The sequence below is a fragment of the Schistocerca nitens genome, chromosome 5 (assembly GCF_023898315.1).
Source record: "Schistocerca nitens isolate TAMUIC-IGC-003100 chromosome 5, iqSchNite1.1, whole genome shotgun sequence".
Taxonomy (NCBI): domain Eukaryota; kingdom Metazoa; phylum Arthropoda; class Insecta; order Orthoptera; family Acrididae; genus Schistocerca; species Schistocerca nitens.
The window spans coordinates 258,873,931-258,893,325 of NC_064618.1; the positions used below are offsets into that span (position 1 = coordinate 258,873,931).

Sequence of the window (19,395 nt, forward strand, 5' to 3'; positions counted from 1 at the left end):
ATGTACACTCCAACAATCGTAGTGAGTCTTATTATTAATTTTTGACTGTTGAGAGCAATTGTCTGGACAAATCATGGTCGGGTGGGGGAGGGGATGGTTGAACGAGACCAGGAGGGGAGGGGCACAGCTGCACAACAAGATAATGAGTTTGGGGGAGGGGGAGTTGCAAGGGAAGAGGGAGATAGGGAGGGGAGATATGTGCATAGTCTTGAGAAACTTGTACTGGAGGAGAGTATCCAAATGGCTCATTTGGTGAAGCAGCTGTTAGTCATTTGTGTTGTGGTGTGCAGCATGTTCAACAACTGGATGAGATGTTGTATGCCAGTAAATACTGTAGTAAGGTTATTGGTTCATTGCCATGGCATCGGAAAGCTCAACCAATTCCTTCACAAAAGCTTTGACTACCTCTCGTCATGCCCTGAGTTGGGGCATGTTACCCGCATCACTAAAGTAGTGCTCTGATGCCTACCCAACCTACAGAATATCCTTGTCCATCACTACTCCAGTCCTGCTCCCAATCGCTGCACCCTGTGGGTCACTCCCTTGTGGTTTGTCCAGGTGCAAGACGGGTTCCATGCATCCACCCACTATCACCTAATGCAGTTCATTTACTGGCATCTTCTACCCTATAAAAGGCAAGGCCATGTGTGAAAGCAAACATGTTATATATCAGATATGCTGCAGTTAAGGACAGGATTCTTTTTGGGCATGACAAGTAGCCGACTGACCTCCCTGTGGCAAACTGCAAACTTTACCGTCTAGTTGCCAAACTCGCAACACTCAACTGTACCTTGCCTTCTCCCACAACTCTTTCTCTTCCCCTGTGTGGGTGCTCTAATCTCTTACATATGGTCTATCCTCTGAACTTGTTTAATCTTGTTTTACATAGCAGTCATCTGTCAAAAGACGTGCCTCACACTGTCCACCTACCCCCTCCTTGCCTTGTGGATCCTCCCCTACCCCAACCTTTACCTCACTACCCTCTGCCCAGGCAACTGCTCTCTGTAATCAACAAGAAACATGCGGTCTCACTGCAGGTGCAGCAGTGAGTGAGTGAGTGAGTGAGTGTGTCATGTTTCTTTGTATAAGAATTACCATTAAGGATAAAATAAATTGTTAATTCTCCAAATTTGTGTCAGTCCCTGACTATAGAAGTTTTATTGTTACTAGTGTCTGTTTTAGACTTTAAATTTAATCATGTAGTTCATAATATACACTTCATGTTCATATGCTTCTGCATATTATCTGTACTCACATGGCTATTAGCAGTGGTTAGAGACCAATGTGTAACTTTGTGTCAGTATCAGAGTTTCTATTTTTTTGTATTTTCATTTGTCAATGTACACATGTTGTTTCCTGCATTTACCTTCACCTGAATACTTAGTGGATTAGAGTTGCCAGTTTGCAGCATATTGTGCAAGAATCTGTCAAGCATGACAGAATCAATTATTGTCTTATGAAATAGATGCAGCAGTTTACATAGAAGTATTCGTGTACAAATACCTCTTAAGAGGGTGTGCTGAAAACTAATGCCTCCAATTTATTTATTCTATTCTCAATATCATTTGAGGTATTTCACATCATACATATTACTTGGTTGACTTACTTGCTTTGGTAGTGCTAACCTCAACAAGTGTGACAGAGCTCAGAGTGGATGACTGAATATGGCAACAGACGACTCGGAATCAGGTTGATGAGCACATCAGAAAAAATCATCGGATGATACAGACATAGTTCTCACACAAGTATGGCATATCATATGATAGTGCGTACAGGCTGTCATTGCAGAACTGTCGTATAGAAAACTGTGTGCACAGTGGGGGCCTCAAATGTTTACTCCCGATGTGAAACAGAGGAGATTGGACATCTGTCGGCACTTATTTTGCATTTTGAGTGCCAGGGTTATTGGTTCCTTAACAAAATTGTAACGGATGATGAAAGCTCGGTTCACCATTTTGACCATGGAAACAAGAGATCATCACTAGAGTTTCACCACGCTGGGTCACCAAGGCCAAAAAAATTAAAGACCATGCTGCCAGCAGGCAAAGCCATGCTCAGAGTTCTTGGGTGTTCAGGTTGTGATGCATTTTGAATTCATGCCTAAAAGCACCACCATAAACTCTGCAATGTACTGCAAGGCCCCCAGGAAACTGAAAGCAAGAGCTTGAGGAGTCCATCCCCATATATACCACCCTCTCGTTCAGTATGACAATGCCTGATTTTATATATATATATATATATATATATATATATATATATATATATATATATATATATATATATATAGGGAAACATTCCACGTGGGAAAAATATATCTAAAAACAAAGATGATGTGGCTTACCGAACGAAAGCGCTGGCAGGTCGATACACACACACACACACACACACACACACACACACACACACACACACAAAATTCAAGGTTTCGCAACAAACTGTTGCCTCATCAGGAAAGAGGGAGGAGAGGGAAAGACGAAAGTATGTGGGTTTTAAGGGAGAGGGTAAGGAGTCATTCCAATCCCGGGAGCGGAAAGACTTACCTTAGGGGGAAAAAAGGACGGGTACACACTCGCGCACACACACACATATCCATCCACACATATACAGACACAAGCAGACATTATATATATATATATATATATATATATATATATATATATATATATATATATATATATATATATATATATATATACAAAGATGATGTGACTTACCAAATGAAAGTGCTGGCAGGTCGACAGACACACAAACATACACACAAAATTCAAGCTTTCGCAACAAACTGTTGCCTCATCAGGAAAGAGGGAAGGAGAAGCCAAGCTTGTGTCTGTATATGTGTGGATGGATATGTGTGTGTGCGAGTGTATACCCGTCCTTTTTTTCCCCCCTAAGGTAAGTCTTTCCGCTCCCGGGATTGGAATGACTCCTTACCCTCTCCCTTAAAACCCACATCCTTTCGTCTTTCCCTCTCCTTCCGTCTTTCCTGACGAGGCAACAGTTTGTTGCGAAAGCTTGAATTTTGTGTGTATGTTTGTGTTTGTTTGTGTGTCTGTTGACCTGCCAGCACTTTCATTTGGTAAGTCACATCATCTTTGTTTTTAGATACATTTTTCCTACGTGGAATGTTTCCCTCTATTATAACTATATATATATATATATATATATATATATATATATATATATATATATATATATATATAATCTCTCTCACACACACACACACACACACACACACACACACACACACACAAAGCACTGTGACATCTGCAAAAATTGGATACCACGGTTCACTGTCATTCATCTTCCTGCTTATAGTTCAGATGTGGCCCCATATGATTCTCATCTTGTTGCAAAACTTAAGAACGCTTTTGATAATAGTGAAGCAGTGTAAGCAGAGGTGAGATTGTGGCTCCATGAACAAAATCAAACTCTCTACAATGACAGTATCAACAAACTGATCTCTTGTTTGGAGAAATTACCAGGGTGACTGTTTCGAAACAAATATGTAGCCGTGAGGTAACAAGATGCAGAATGTTAATAGTTTGTTTTATTTAAAAAGTTTTAAGAGCTTTTGTTTGAATTTGGAGGCATTATTTTTCAGCATGCCCTTATGCATAGAAGTTGCATCTTAATTAATTTCATATTGTGTGAACATTTTAATTTCCTGGTTTCTCTAGAATTATTTCTTTAATGCTGGTGAGAATACTTCAGTTATTCATTGTGGTATATGCACTTGTATCATGTTTTAGATTTAAAGTGTCCAACAGTTAAGTTACTTGAACTGTAAGAAACCACTTTTGACTAATAATAATGTTAGAATATCACGAAAGGGTGCAAAAAATGGCAGCTCGTTTTGTATTATCACATAGTAGGGGAGAGAGTGTGGCAGATATGATACGCGAATTGGGATGGAAGTCATTACAGCAAAGACGTTTTTGTCGCGGCGAGATCTATTTACGAAATTTCAGTCACCAACTTTCTCTTCCGAATGCGAAAATATTTTGTTGAGCCCAACCTACATAGATAGGAATGGTCATCAAAATAAAATAATAGAAATCAGAGCTCGAACAGAAAGGTTTAGGTGTTTGTTTTTCCCGCGCGCTGTTTGGGAGTGGAATGGTAAAGAGATAGTATGATTGTGGTTTGACGAACTCTCTGCCAAGCACTTAAATGTGAATTGCAGAGTAGTCATGTAGATGGAGATGTAGATCACGTAGGAGGAATTAGAGATGTATTATAGAACGAAGCACAGTGATAACCTATTGACAGAATTTCACTTCTTACCATATTACAATGAGCTGAAGAATGCCATCTGGTTGTGTAAAATGAGCATTAAACTAAGAGCAGTAAGCAGCTCTCATGAAAAAAATTGGTTACAGGAAAAAATAAAGACTATATTGTTGTTAAAAATCAGGACAAAAGATCGGTGCTCAATATATTACATCTCTTCTTCATGAAAATGGTACTGTTGGTCATCCACCAGAGTTGTGCATTATGTCAGTCGTTGGCAAATTAAATTAAAATTTTAGTGGTAGAGGCAAGTACGCACAGATGTTAAAAGCTGGTTTTCAGTGGCAATGATGTCAAATGAAACTATAGAAAATACGAAAGGAGGAAATTAAATCAGTTATTAAATCACTGAAGAGTAAAGACTCATTTTCAAATAATGAAATATCAAGTAGACTTGTGTAGATTGTTGCACCATTGATTATACTAGGTTACTTTTGCAGTGTCTCCTTTGGGTGTGAGCAGTTGACTCCAATTTCCCACTGCACACCTTGGAACTTAGTAATCAGTGAAACAATGCCACATCACACGTCCCACCCTCCCTCATCCCAATAAATAAAAACAAACTATACACATTTAAAATTTAAATGTAAGTGTGATGTTAAAGTCTATTTCTTCTTTTTATGTAGAATCTTGGCAGTGGTTTTTCATTGAGTGTATACCTTGAGAGATCCTGTTGTTGCCAGTTTGTACTGTGAATCTGCTGCAGTAAGTTTAAAAAAACTGAAAAATGCTGTTTTGAAAATATAAAAACCTAGGACACACAGAAATTGTTACAATCCTTTGGGTGGGAAGTTTAGGCAGATTTATCAGTTTTTGTTGTGACTTGAATATTTCTACAATTAAAGTTGTTTTGGAGTAGGAAAACATTCACATAAAGAAAGTGCTAACAAAAAAGGTCATGAACCACAATAAAATGGCCAGGCAAATGGATGGAACAACTACAGGACACAGAAATAAAACAGCTCACAAAATGTGGCGATTGTGTTAAAAATAATAACTTTATGCAAAATGTAATTCTTAAAGAATATTTTTGTCTTCCAGTTGAAATTGTATATCATAGTGTGTGTTGCATGCTTGCTGTAGAAAGATTTTGTATTGAATTCCATGGATTGACTGTGTGCCAGTTCCACTAAAGGATGTCTCCTGTAATAATAATTTGTTATAAAACAGTGACTCTCCTTACACAAGCTGATCCTGCGCTGTTGCAGGTTGAAGATGAAAGTAATGTGCTACAAGATGGTACATTAATTGATCTTTGTGGTGCCACATTGCTGTGGCGTTCAGCAGAAGGTCTTTCTAAATCGCCTGTAAGTATTGCATAACCAGAAACTGATAGTTGTAATATTTCTATTTTTACAAAAATGTTGGCAGCTGTAGCATATTGCAGTCATAACTTAGTTACATTGTTGGCAATGCAATAAGCAACTGCCTGGTGACAAGATTTGCTGTGTATCTGACTTAGTGCAGTCTGTTTTATGTTACTCCATTAATTCATATAATCTGCAGAAATCACAAAATTAATTCAACAAGTAGTTCACTGGTGTTAAGATATTTTCAGCTCTCAGAAGGGCACATCATGTGACTTGAAAAGGGCACAGCATGTGGCTACTTTAACAATTAATATCCTGTCCAGAGGTCTTAAACCTCAGTGACTGTTGGTGGTCTGCAAGGAATGGAATCAATGATGTGGGTAATAAATCTCTCATTTTCAGCCAACCCCTCCTACACAGATCCAACAGGTTGATGTGTTCTTGGTGCAGACTCGTGCCAGTTTTCCCCTCATTGTCTACTTTCTCTCTGCCCATACATTTTCCATAGGATTTAGGCCTGATGCAGGAAAAGGCCAATTAAGAAATCTTATTCTGTTCTGCAGACCACTGCTGCACAAACACAGACATGTGTATAGAAGACTGGCTCTACTGGAAGCACTATACTTCCTCAGAATGCAGCTGTCACACTGATGGGACTATAATATTACTTGTGGTGATGGTGTACTGGGCAGCATCAAATTGACCGTCCATCATGTAAGGCAATCAGCCCCAGAGTGCCACAGTCACATGGCTACTGGAAGATGGCTCGTGGAGATATTTCGGCTCAAAACTGATGCCTTATGGTCTTGATGCTCTTACTGGTTTTATCCATCATCATGCATTGCACTCAGGATTGTAATAGTGTGCCTGAACCTCAGAAGACTTCTAGTTAGTTACCATGTAACTGTGTGGATAATTCTCACGTATTATGTCAGACAGGGGTAGTAAATTTAAGTTTTCAACTTCAGAGGTGTTGTTCTCCACCAGAATTGGATCTCATTGATTTATAGTGAAAATTCTGTTGCTTCTTTTGTGGGCAGTCTGGCACATCATCAAAATGTTTTTCTATTTTTGAACCAAGAGACTGTATGTGTTATGGGGGGGGGATTCATATGGATTTGAGCATCGGACACTTCACATGATGTGAAGTCTGCATGTTGTTTATTCAACTGCAGTGATTATTTTCAAACTTTTATTTATTTAGTTTAAATGCGCTATACTTTCAGATATTACCTGCATATTTTATTTGCAGAAAAGATTTTGTGTCTGTATTCCAGATCTTTTCCAAGCTCAGTTTCCTGTAATTTTTGAAGTAATATTTCCTTGTCTGCATATTCCCAAAGTAAATATAAAAATGTGGCTTGGTGCATTTCATTCACATCAGTGCTGTACCGAACTTATAAGTCTGGCCTCAATTTCTGCTGGCCAATTTTTATGCTGTCAAGTGTCGATGGTAGGGACTTTGAAATTGGCCCGAGGGAACCAAGAAATAGTGCAAACTCTACCACCCACCTCCCCTCCCCCCGTTATCACAGTATCCTTAACCAAATGGGAAAAAAAGGTTAAAAAACCACAAAACCTCAACAATTAGATGGCTTGCGTATTGGAGTGGTTTGTAAATTGGTTCAGGACACGTGTGGAAGAAGTTGAACTTCTTGCACAAAGCAGACTTTTGTGTATGTAAAGCACTTCTTAAATTGACTAGGGCACTGCTGTACTAATGAGTTTAGCCTCCTCTGGAAGAACATGAAGTGGATGAGAGCTAAATGAGTACTTGCGCTCTTCAGAAAAGTAAGGTCCTCCTCACCTATATCTCTCAACACTACCTTGAAAGTACTTGTTGCAGGGTAAGTAACAAAGTAGTTGCTTTGGAATGTATAGACTATGTCCAGGAATGAGCAGATCGTGTCACCAGCATGATTCACCACAGTACTGATGCATCTGTGCTGAGATGTTAAGGAGAAGACAGCTTGTTTCATGGTAGTGCAGGAAATTGCTGTAAAGTGGGGGAGAGCTGTACAGTACTAATGTGATTTAAGTGCCAGGCTTCTCGTGACAGATTGGGTGGCAATGGCAAATAAGACATCATTTATATAAGGAGAGTGACAGTTCATGAACTCAATTGATCTTTGAAGGTTTCAGGAATTACTGCAACCAGTCACTATTTTTTCTTCAATTTTTATTTATTCATGACCGGTTTCAAATTGCCTGGCGATTCATCATCAGATGGTACAGTTTAACAAGACAATCGCAGTGTGCCAAATCCAGAATGGATAAAAGTTCAATTGATCTTTTCTCTAAACTCGTATATGGAGACAATTACAAGGTTTTCGCAGAATGGTGACAATTGCTCTGTTGCTGTTGTAATAAGGAATGGGAGCTTCCTGACCAGCAATAGAGACATTGTGCAGATCCTGGGGGAGCACTTTTCTGAAATCACTACTATAGCCATCCGAAATCTGGTTTTCTTTCACTAGCGAGTGGTGAAGTAGTTCATAAACGTCTCCTTTACACAAACAGTGGTAGCAAAAGACAGCAATAAATTAAAAAAAAATTATACTCACATAAACTTGCAAAACAGAATAACAAAACCATATTAACTAACTAGTACATGAATTCATAACTATGAGAGACGTGTTGAAACATCATTCAACATTTTTGTCTGGAACTTAAGAGTTCACTTGCAGGTTGTGAGAATTGCAGGACAAACTCCATTTCAGAAAGAACAACAGAATTGTTAAGAATAAATTATTGTACTTATCTTAGTCTCCTCCAAGTTGAAACTGCCTTGTGTGTTTCCCAGGTCCTCTAAAATGTTGTGTAGAGTATATTTAGTATCCTCGGTTGTCTTTCAAATAAAAGTGCTAGCTGTAAAATTTATTGTATGTGCACATTTATTCACTGGTAGACTAATTGATACCCAGTGTAATACATTGCACAATACCAAATAGTGTTGGACAATAATTATAGATACAGAGTCTTTGGCAAATAGGTTCATCTAAGATGTCTTTTTATAAGTCAGTATTGAACTCAACTCCTGATCTAACATACAATCCAAGGCTCAAATAATCTTGGCTAATGAAACAGGTACCTCAAATGGAACCAACTTTGTATTGGTAATATTTTACACTGTGTAAAAAAGTTGTGTACTTCCTTATCCCAAGAGCTAAAGGTATTTGGTGGGATCCTGCAGTTAAATCCAAACTAATCATAACTTTATACATTGAAATTTATGTAGTAACTCGTAGATGTTTTTCGGCTGTGAGATACACTAATTAAAATGTGCAGAGTCCCAACACCAGTCTGACTCCACCATCATGCTTACCAACTACAACTAATAGGTTGTTGAATTCTCTGATACTTCTTTCAGTGATGACAAAGTTCTCAAATTTCTGTAATTTTTTTTTTAATTATTTATTTATTTATTTATTTATTTTTTCATTAGCAGGTAATTTTTTGTGGCCTAAGGTAGAAGGGTTAATGAGGTTTTAATCTCAGTGCGCACTCAGAATTTTTCACACTATCACTAACATCATTAAACTCATTACCTTAATTCTGTAGTAATGACTGTAAAGTTTTTGCTTGTACTTCATCTAACCCTTTAGCCAGGGACACCTTTTCCTCAACTAATGTGTTAGACTCCTCACATTCACTTCTTCTCTTTTACTATTCTCAATTATGTAAGCTTTTTAATCTCAACAAAACAGGTTATTAATTTTGTTTTATAAATATACTTTATTGTCTTGCAGGAGTTTCTCTTGTGTTGAACTATCACTTCAGCTTTTAGTGTACAGGGATTCCTCTTTCCAATGCACTGCTGTGTTTGCTTTACGTGACCAATGAGTTCCTTGAATGACATGTTTGTCGTGTTTATGTATCACAAGAAAACCATGGTTACACACTGCCCCACTGACTTCAGATGTAATTTGTTTTTTGTGCTTACCTGTAGCTCCCCTGACCTTCAAACCAACCACTGGTGTATCATTGTAATTTGGTTCCTTCTTAAGTTATTACTGAGTACTTTTGATATGCCAGATACTTGACTCCCTGTGTCTATCGTGCACCTCTCTTCCCATACTATAACTTTCATACTGATGAGCGAAAACATTATGACCACCTGCTTATTTGTTCATCTCTGGAACAAAATACACCACTAATTCTGCATATCAAGGGTCCGACAGTTTGTTAGTAGGTTTGTGGAGTTATGTGGCAAGAGAAGTCTCAGCACAGGTCATGTAATTTGCGTAAATAACGGGCTGCTAATTTGCATACACAGTGATGGCACCTGATAGTGCCCCAGGTGGGTTACATAGGATTTAAATCAGACGAACTTGGTCACCAAAACATCAATGTGAGTTCACTACAAAACTCCTCAAACTGCTGTACTACAGTTCTGGTTTCGAGACATGGACAATTATATTGCTGAAAGATGACATCACCATCGGGGATGACATCAAGCATGAAGGGATGCAGCTTGTCTTCGATCGATAATACAGGTCCCATGAAAGCAGAAGAGAATCTCTCCTGTAGCCTACTACTACTCCCACCAGCCTGCATCCATGGCGCACCCCAAATTTCAAGCTGACATTCAACTCGACAATGGCATTTGTGGAGACGACCAATAACCTAGGGTAGCAGAAATGTGATTCACCCGAAGAGGCAACACACTTCCATTGATCAGAGGTTGTATCCCGATGGTCATGGTCAACATGTGAACATATAGGGGCTCCCATGTTCAACAATGTACAATAAACAGTGTATTCTGAAGCACTTGTGTGTATACGAGCATTGTGCTCTTTTGGAAGAACATGCCACAGATCACCATCTGTCCTACTTTTCAGAAAAGACAAGCCTCCAAACGCCACATTCCTTGAAGAGTCGTGGATGTCCTACCACTTTGTGCTTAATGGTAGCTTCACTGTTCTTCTACCTCTTTCCGTAGATGCTCATCACAGTAGCACATGATAAAAATCTACCCTTTGTCAGAGTTGCTTATCTCAGTGGATTTCCCCATTTGCAGACCCTCTCTTTGCCAGGGCGATCCCCGTCTGTGTCTGCTCCGCTTACATACTTCTGTTACTGCGCCACATGCTTTCAATGCCACCAGGCAGCATCCAACATTGCAGTGGGCAGCGGTCATAATGTTTTGGCTTATTGGTGTGTATTGACAAATTCAATACCTTTACTTTTATTGACATCAGTCACACTTTCAATTAGTTTAATGCTCACTTCAGAATTGTGATATCTTTCCATTTTCAGAATGTCTACATTAATTGAATTTTCGTTAAGATTACTCAGTGTTTCTTTAAAGTATTTCTAAAATACAGTTTAATATTTCTTCCATCACTCTGGATTCAGTTGTTTACCTATTGCTGCCAGTTTTTCCCAGAATGAAGTGGTACATAATACTTTTTCCAAAAGAATCCAAATTTTGTAAGGAACACTCTCATTCCTTCCCACAGCAATATTTTGTTTCACATGTTGTGAATTTTATTCAGTATTTAAATGATCTTCAACCTAATTCCTATATGTTGTGAGCAGAATTAGGTGTTTCTAAAGCAATAGAATTAAGATAATCCACATCTTTTGATGACCCCTATAGCATTCAATAGCTTTTCACAGAATCTGGAACTTTTTTTCCTTCTTCCCTTAAACTACCATGATAACCTACTTCATTTTCAAGTCTCAACCTCTCATCTTTATTTAACCTGTTACTCCTCAGAAAAATATCAGTTATCACATGGTGTACTATGGCCTAATCCTTCTGCTCAAGTGATTCTAATTCTCGGCTTTCCTCATCTCGTAGTAAACCCCAAATTCTTAACTGAACAGCACGTGTAAATCCCCTTTTTCTAAACAAAACTCAGTACATACTATTTCTTTTCTGCTTTTGTTGTCTAAGTGTTACAAAAACCACCCCAAAATCCTTGGTTATTGGGGCCGGATGTATTCTGGCCACAGTCTGTTGGCAGAATGAGGGTAACTTCTCACTGGAAGTATTCAGCCACCATTGCTGATGATTTTTATTTGAAAGTTGAGCAGTGGCTTGGTTTGAACCTGGGACCAAGGACATTTTCATTACTAGTAAGAGACACTACCCTCATATCACTATTGTGCTGTAAATTTCCCCCACCATTTAGTCAGTTCATTACATATTTTAAAACACAGCTATAATTTTGGTTTGTAAACAAAAAATTGCTTTTCATCTTCACCTGCCATAGCTGAATGTGAGAAACACCAATGTAGGGAGCGAACCAGAAAAAACACACTAAACTTGAAAAAAAAAGACCATTTATAAATTTAAATTTAATTTTAATTAACAATCCCAATAAAATAAAATTGGCACCTGACAAGACTTCTAAAGAATACCTTTCAGAGGTATAACATATGAAAAGTGATAAACAATCTAAAGATACAACTGACAATTGTTGCAAGAGTATATGTGGGGCACATAAATGATCACAATAAATTAAACAGATACATGAAAGTGGAGGTATAGATTGAAACAGACAGCATAAGAAACAGTGGAAAACTGTGAAGATTAAGTGAACTTTAGAAGAGGGGCAGTATTGAACTGTATTTGGTCATTTCGTATTGCATCAAGACAGTGGGACAGATGTTTGTTGTTTTCCATCAGATTAATCTTTTGCTCTTTGTTTGCTAAGTGAAGGACATGCAATGGCTGGTAGCTGTCACCCTCACTCAGCAATAATTTGCAACCTCCACCTGTGTTTTATATTTAGCTAAGTTAGTCGCTCTGTGTCTGCTGGATTGTCCAATAAACAAAGTACCACAATCAGGATAAGTAGTTTCGTAAACTCTACTATTGGGCAGTAATTGGATTTATCTTTGCTGCTGAAAATGCACTGGGCTGTGGTGTTCCTCACATAAAAGGAAATCCTATAGTTCCAGGATTTCAGTGCTTTACTACACCCTCTGAATCCATTGGATAGGTATGGGATTGTACACCACTTCATGCAAACATTGAAAGAAACAGTAGAGCTAGCATAAAGAAGGGGTGTAAGTTTGTATTTTTGTTCCCTATGAAAGATGTAGTCAGCTAGGACAAGATTTTTTAGCCATTGCTCGAAGCAATAAATTTTGTCTAACTCTCTTTTGCAGTCTCTTTTTTTGACATGTAAACAGACATGAGATGGTGAGCCATTGGTTGTAAAGGTGTGTGTGTGTGTGTGTGTGTGTGTGTGTGTGTGTGTGTGTGTGTGTGTGTGTGTGTGTTGCGAGTAGGAAGTTATTACTGTGTCTGTCTCTAGTTGTAGTTTGTCTATAAATTTTCGAAACAGTGTGTTTCTGTACTCATGTCAGCAGTTACATCTAGTAAGTTTATGAATTCTTAATATTTTCATGTTGACTATTGTAAGTTAAATGTTGAGCTGTCTTGTAGTGCCTATCCACATACTTTTCATTTAAAGGTATTTTAGGTCATAAAAATCCAGGCCATCTGCTCACAGGTCCTTTTCCATATTCCTAAACTAAATGAATTGTCATTAGGGGCAGGCACTCCCACTGTCCTCAAACCCATCTCCCCCCTCCCCCCCTCCGCACACGCCTCCCGGCCTCTCCCCTTCCTCCTTGTAGCTGTGTATTTCAGAGAAACTTGAACAACATTCAATTCTGCTCAACGTATTCAGTTTCATTGTATTATAAATTTAGTCTCACAGACAAAATATAAATATTAGTTAGTTGGAGTTTGTTTATTGCTGACAACAGTACCCTCATTGTGTCACAGAACTAAAGATATCATACAGTACTTCTCTTCTACAGCTAAAGTGACCACACCAAGGCACATTTCACTGTAATCTACAGCTACTTCTATATCTACATATGTATGCTGCAGTGCGTGGCAGAGGGTATGCTTTATCACTGCTAGTCATTTCCTTTCCTGTTCCACTTGCAAATACAGCAAGTGAAAAGCATCTGTCTGTATTCTCTGTATGAGCCCTAATTTCTCTTATTTTAACTGCTTGGAACTTGCACAAGATGTACATTGGTGGCAGTAGAATTGTTCTGCATTCAGCTTCAAATGCAAGTTCTCTAAATTTCATCAGTAATGTTCCTCAAAAAGAATGTCACCTGCCTTCCTTCCAGGTATTCCCATTTGAGTTCCTGAAGCATGTCCATAATACTTGTGTGTTGTTCGAATGTACCAGTAACAAATTTAGCAGCCTGCCTCTGAACTGCTCTGATGTGTGTTTATTTTTTTTATTTTTTTTATTTTTTAATCGAACCTGGTGTTAATCCCAAACACTTCATTAGTACTCAAGAATGGGTCATACTACTGCCATGTACGCAGTTTCCTTTACAGATGAACCACACTTTCCTGCAATCTTCCAAATAAACAGGAGTTTACCTTTGCCTTCCTTACTACAGTTCATTCATGCTTGTTTTACTTCGTATTGCTTTGCTCTCAAGATATTACATGATTGTGTAAAGTGGCACAAACTAATACTGCATTTGAACATTAGGTTTATGGAATAATTAATTTTATTCTATAAACATGTTCCTTGATTGTGGATGTTCACCTGATCAAATATTTTGAACATTATGGTTTTGTTTTTCATACTCGTGTGCATTTTTCTACATTTAGAGCTAGATACCATTCATCACACCAACTAGAAATTTTGTCAAAGTCATCTTGTATTCTCCTGCAGTCAATCAGTGATGAACCTTCCTGTACACTACAGAATAATTAGCAAACAGCCACAGATTGCTGCTCACCATGTCCATTAAACCTTTTTTGTATATAGAAAATAACAACAGTCCTATCACACTTCCCTGGAGCACTCCTGATAACACCCGTGTCTTTGACGAACACTTGCTCTGTAAACAGTGTGCTTGTTTCTGTTATTTAAGAATTCTTTGAGCCACTAACATACCTGGGAACCTACTCCCTATTCTTGCACCCTCGTTAACAGTTTGCAGTGGGGCACAGTGCTGAAAGCTTTTTGGCAATCTAGGCCTGTTGCCCTTTATCCAGAGTTCACAGGATATTGTGTGAAAGAAAAAAAAGAAAGAAAACAAAGGGGGGGGGGGGCAAGCTGAGTTTCACATGAGCAATGCTTTCTGAAATTGTGCTGATTTGTGGGCAGAAGCTGTTCTGTCTCAAAAAAATTTATTATATTCAAACTGAGAATATGTGCGAGAATTCTGCAGCAAACTAACGTTAAGAATATTGATCTGTAATTTTGCAGGTCCTTTCTTTGACCTTTCTTACATACAGGAATCACCTGTGCTTCGTTTCAGTCACTTTGGACTTCACGCTGGTTGAGAGAGTTGCGAAAAATGCAAACTAAATAAGGGGGGCAATACCATAGAATACTCTTTTGTAAAACGTGATTGGGATTGTATTTGGACGTGGAGACGTATTTGTTTTCAACTCTTTCAGTTGCTTCTCTGTGCCAGGGATGCCTATTAATACATTCTCCATATGGGAGGCTGTTCAGTGGTCAAAAGATGGTATGTTTGTACAATTCTTGTGATGAATTATTTCTTAAATGCAGAAATTTAAAACTTCTGCTGCTACACCATACAGGTCAATGAGTGACTGGATATACACCTTAGACCTACTTAGCAATTTTATATAGGATCAGAATTTTCTTGGGCAAGATATTTTGCTAAGGTATGAAGGTGATAGTTGTATGCTTCATGCATTGATCTTTTTTTAGATGTACGAATCTCTACTAACTTCAGCATGTCGTCATTTGCACATTCTGTTTTGAACCAAGAGCGCAACAGCCTTTGCTTCCATAGCATTTTCTGAATCCTGTTATTAAATCACGGTGGGTTTTTTCCGTCCTTAATCCACTTACTTGACAGATACTTTTCCAGAGAATGATTTACAGTGTGTTTAAACTTGGCCCACAATTCCTTTATATCCATCATATTGGAACTAAGTAATGTCCATTCACTGTCTAAAGTGTGATGCTAATGACTACTTATATGTTCTGTCTAGCAGTAATACTCTACTAGCCTTGTTAACAGTTTTATTAACTTTATATATCTCTTAAAACAAAGATGAATATAACAGAGGGAAACATTCCACGTGGAAAAAATATATCTAAAAAGAAAGAAAGTGATGAGACTTACCAAACAAAAGCGCTGGCAGGTCGATAGACACACAAACAAACACAAACATACACACAAAATTCTAGCTTTCGCAACAAACGGTTGCTTCGTCAGGAAAGAGGGAAGGAGAGGGAAAGATGAAAGGAAGTGGGTTTTAAGGGAGAGGGTAAGGAGTCATTCCAGTCCCGGGAGCGGAAAGACTTACCTTAGGGGGAAAAAAGGACGGGTATACACTCGCGCACACACACACATATCCATCCGCATATACACAGACACAAGCAGACATTGAAATGTCTGCTTGTGTCTGTGTATATGCGGATGGATATGTGTGTGTGTGCGAGTGTATACCCGTCCTTTTTTCCCCCTAAGGTAAGTCTTTCCGCTCCCGGGATTGGAATGACTCCTTATCCTCTCCCTTAAAACCCACTTCCTTTCATCTTTCCCTCTCCTTCCCTCTTTCCTGACGAAGCAACCGTTTGTTGCGAAAGCTAGAATTTTGTGTGTATGTTTGTGTTTGTTTGTGTGTCTATCGACCTGCCAGCGCTTTTGTTTGGTAAGTCTCATCACTTTCTTTCTTTTTAGATATATTAAAACAAAGATGATGTGACTTACCAAACGAAAGTGCTGGCAGGTCGATAGACACACAAACTAACACAAACATACACACAAAATTCTAGCTTTAGCAACTCACGGTTGCTTCATCAGGAAAGAGGGAAGGAGAGGGAAAGATGAAAGGATGTGGGTTTTAAGGGAGAGGGTAAGGAGTCATTCCAATCCCAGGAGCGGAAAGACTTACCTTGGGGGGAAAAAAGGATGGGTATACGCACACGCACACGCACACACACACACACAGACATATTCAAAGACAAAGAGTTTGGGCAGAGATGTCAGTCGAGGCGGAAGTGCAGAGGCAAAGATGTTGTTGAATGACAGGTGAGGTATGAGTGGCGGCAACTTGAAATTAGCGGAGATTGAGGCCTGGTGGGTAATGGGAAGAGAGGATATATTGAAGAGCAAGTTCCCATCTCCGGAGTTCGGATAGGTTGGTGTTAGTGGGCTAATGTTTACGGAGTTGAGCAAGTTCCCATCTCCGGAGTTCGGATAGGTTGGTGTTAGTGGGAAGTATCCAGATAACCCGGACGGTGTAACACTGTGCCAAGATGTGCTGGCCGTGCACCAAGGCATGTTTAGCCACAGGGTGTGTGACTAAACATGCCTTGGTGCACGGCCAGCACATCTTGGCACAGTGTTACACCATCCGGGTTATCTGGATACTTCCCACTAACACCAACCTATCCGAACTCCGGAGATGGGAACTTGCTCTTCAATATATCCTCTCTTCCGTTACCCACCAGGCCTCAATCTCCGCTAATTTCATGTTGCCACCACTCATACCTCACCTGTCATTCAACAATATCTTTGCCTCTGCACTTCTGCCTCGACTGACATCTCTGCCCAAACTCTTTGTCTTTGAATATGCCTGCTTGTGTCTGTGTATATATATGTGTGTGCGTGCGTGCGTGCGTGCGTGCGAGTGTATACCCGTCCTTTTTTCCCCCAAGGTAAGTCTTTCCACTCCCGGGATTGGAATGACTCCTTACCCTCTCCCTGAAAACCCACATCCTTTCGTCTTTCCCTCTCCTCCCCTCTTCCCTGACGAAGCAATCGTGGGTTGCGAAAGCTAGAATTTTGTGTGTATGTTTGTGTTAGTTTGTGTGTCTATCGACCTGCTAGCACTTTCGTTTCGTAAGTCACATCATCTTTGTTTTAAGAGATATATATTTTTCCCACGTGGAATGTTTCCCTCTATTATATTCATATCATTAGTTTAGTAACTTTTGTACACTTAGTTGCTACAATGACATGGTCACTAATCTCTGTCTCAATAATGACATTGTCAAGAAAGTCAGGCCTGCTTGCAGCTACAAGTTTTAAAATTTTGCCGCTGAGTGTGGACTGTTGAGCTAACTGCTAAAGAGGTTTTTTGGAGGATGTGTTCAAAAGTTCTTTACAAGACTGTCTATATCCTCTGCAATGAATTCATAGACGTCCCAGTTTACAAAAGTTGCCTACAACTAATGGCCCGACAGTGCTTATCTTCGGTGATCTGAAGGGAACCGGTGTATCCACTGCAGCAAGGCCGTTGCAGTGGAATCGAGTAGATGGTAAAAAATTCTTGCAATTGAGTTGTTTTCACCTAGACCTGTTACGCTTGACCAGATTACTTCATTGCCACACTCAAATTCGACCCCAATAGAGACAATAATTTTGTCAGCTGCAAAGAACACTCCCCCTCCAATGGCATTTAATCTGTTTTTTTTATATGTTTCATAAATGGCTAATTATCTTAGAGCTTTCTACTGTGAACTTCAGCCAGCTCATGGTCCCAAGGATAATTGGAGTGTGAGAAATTTCTTGGAGGGCAGTAAATTCAGGAACTTTGTTACCAATACTTGGATAAACTGCTGTTAAAATTTTGACAGTTGAAGCGTCTTTACTCTGAAAGTGGTTTGATTTTGCTATCTGTGTGTTGACTGGCAAGTGTTCATCAGAGTACCTCAAATTACTGTCTAGCCTAGAAAGCCCCATGTGCATCCCACAAGAACTCTGCTACCTGTGTAGCTTATTCCTTTGTTAGTGCACCCCCTAACACACAAAGGGGCACCCTTCGATTCCTTCTTGATAATGTAGGTCCAAAAATCTGTAGCCAAGACCATCACAGAGCCAATGAAGCCTTTGGTTGAAACCTTCCACTGAGCTTTAAGCCGAAAGACCCTGACGAACTGTGAGAATGATGCTACAGATTGTTAGCTTAGCTTGCACCCTGCGTGCGAGGCTGACAGCCTTCACTGTTTCCGCCAGTTGCCTGTAATGGCCTCAGAACCCAAATGGCAAGGCATCTTTAGTGCCAGTGTAAGTCACAACTTGCAGATGACTGCACCCTTCATGTTAGATAGCTGCAGGCAAGGCTGCCTCTACATCTTGGATGAGGCTTCTCCCTCGTGGCAGACATACTGAGTGGTCGTCGGCTTTCTTTCCTGTCTTAAACTGTACTTCCCGAAGGGGCTCCGTAACATGCCTAATGTTGGAGCTGCTGACAGCTAGCAAACAAAACTACGTGTTCCAAAGCAATTCCCAAACAACTAGTAAGGTCACTCCTATGTGGCTCTTTGGTATACTCTAAATGGATTTAACTTGGAAAAAATTATTTTGCAGTACATAGGAAAATTCATTTGAGAAAAGTAATAAATTACATGACACAAGGGCTGGTCAGTACTGCTTCAGGAAGCAGGTGCACGCATAAAAAGTGACAAAATATTTAGATTTCAAAACTAATAGTTCCCTCCTATCGTAATTGACCTCACTAGTTGTGTGGGAATGGCATTGGAGCACATAGTTTACTGCTGCCTTATTTGCCTCGTATAATCTCCTTTGTCGCTGTTAATATGGGTTCATTAACTGACTGTGTTGGAGACAGTTGTACTTACTATTCTAGAAGAATGTAATGCATTCAGTCAGTGCAACATGCTTTTGTGTGTGTGTGTGTGTGTGTGTGTGTGTGTGTGTGTGTGTGTGTGTGTGTGACATGATTTTTTTTTTCTTCATTTCTTCTGCTTCTTTTACACAGCTCTTCCTGTTTCTGTGAGAATGCCATCACTTCTCTCCTTTACACCTTCTCAGTGTTTTGAGTTTCTTTGTTGAGCTTAGGACT

The 19,395-nt window shown here is 39.3% G+C and overlaps 1 protein-coding gene across 3 annotated transcripts in view; it reads left to right on the plus strand.

The window, feature by feature from the left end:
* LOC126259689 (protein pellino) overlaps window positions 1–19,395 on the plus strand; it is a 497,766-nt gene that overhangs the window by 432,369 nt on the left and 46,002 nt on the right. For all 3 annotated transcript variants that reach the window (XM_049956648.1, XM_049956649.1, XM_049956650.1), the window contains one exon: window positions 5,499–5,597. In XM_049956648.1, coding sequence (XP_049812605.1) covers window positions 5,499–5,597 — 99 coding nt within the window. The remainder of the gene's footprint in view (window positions 1–5,498; window positions 5,598–19,395) is intronic.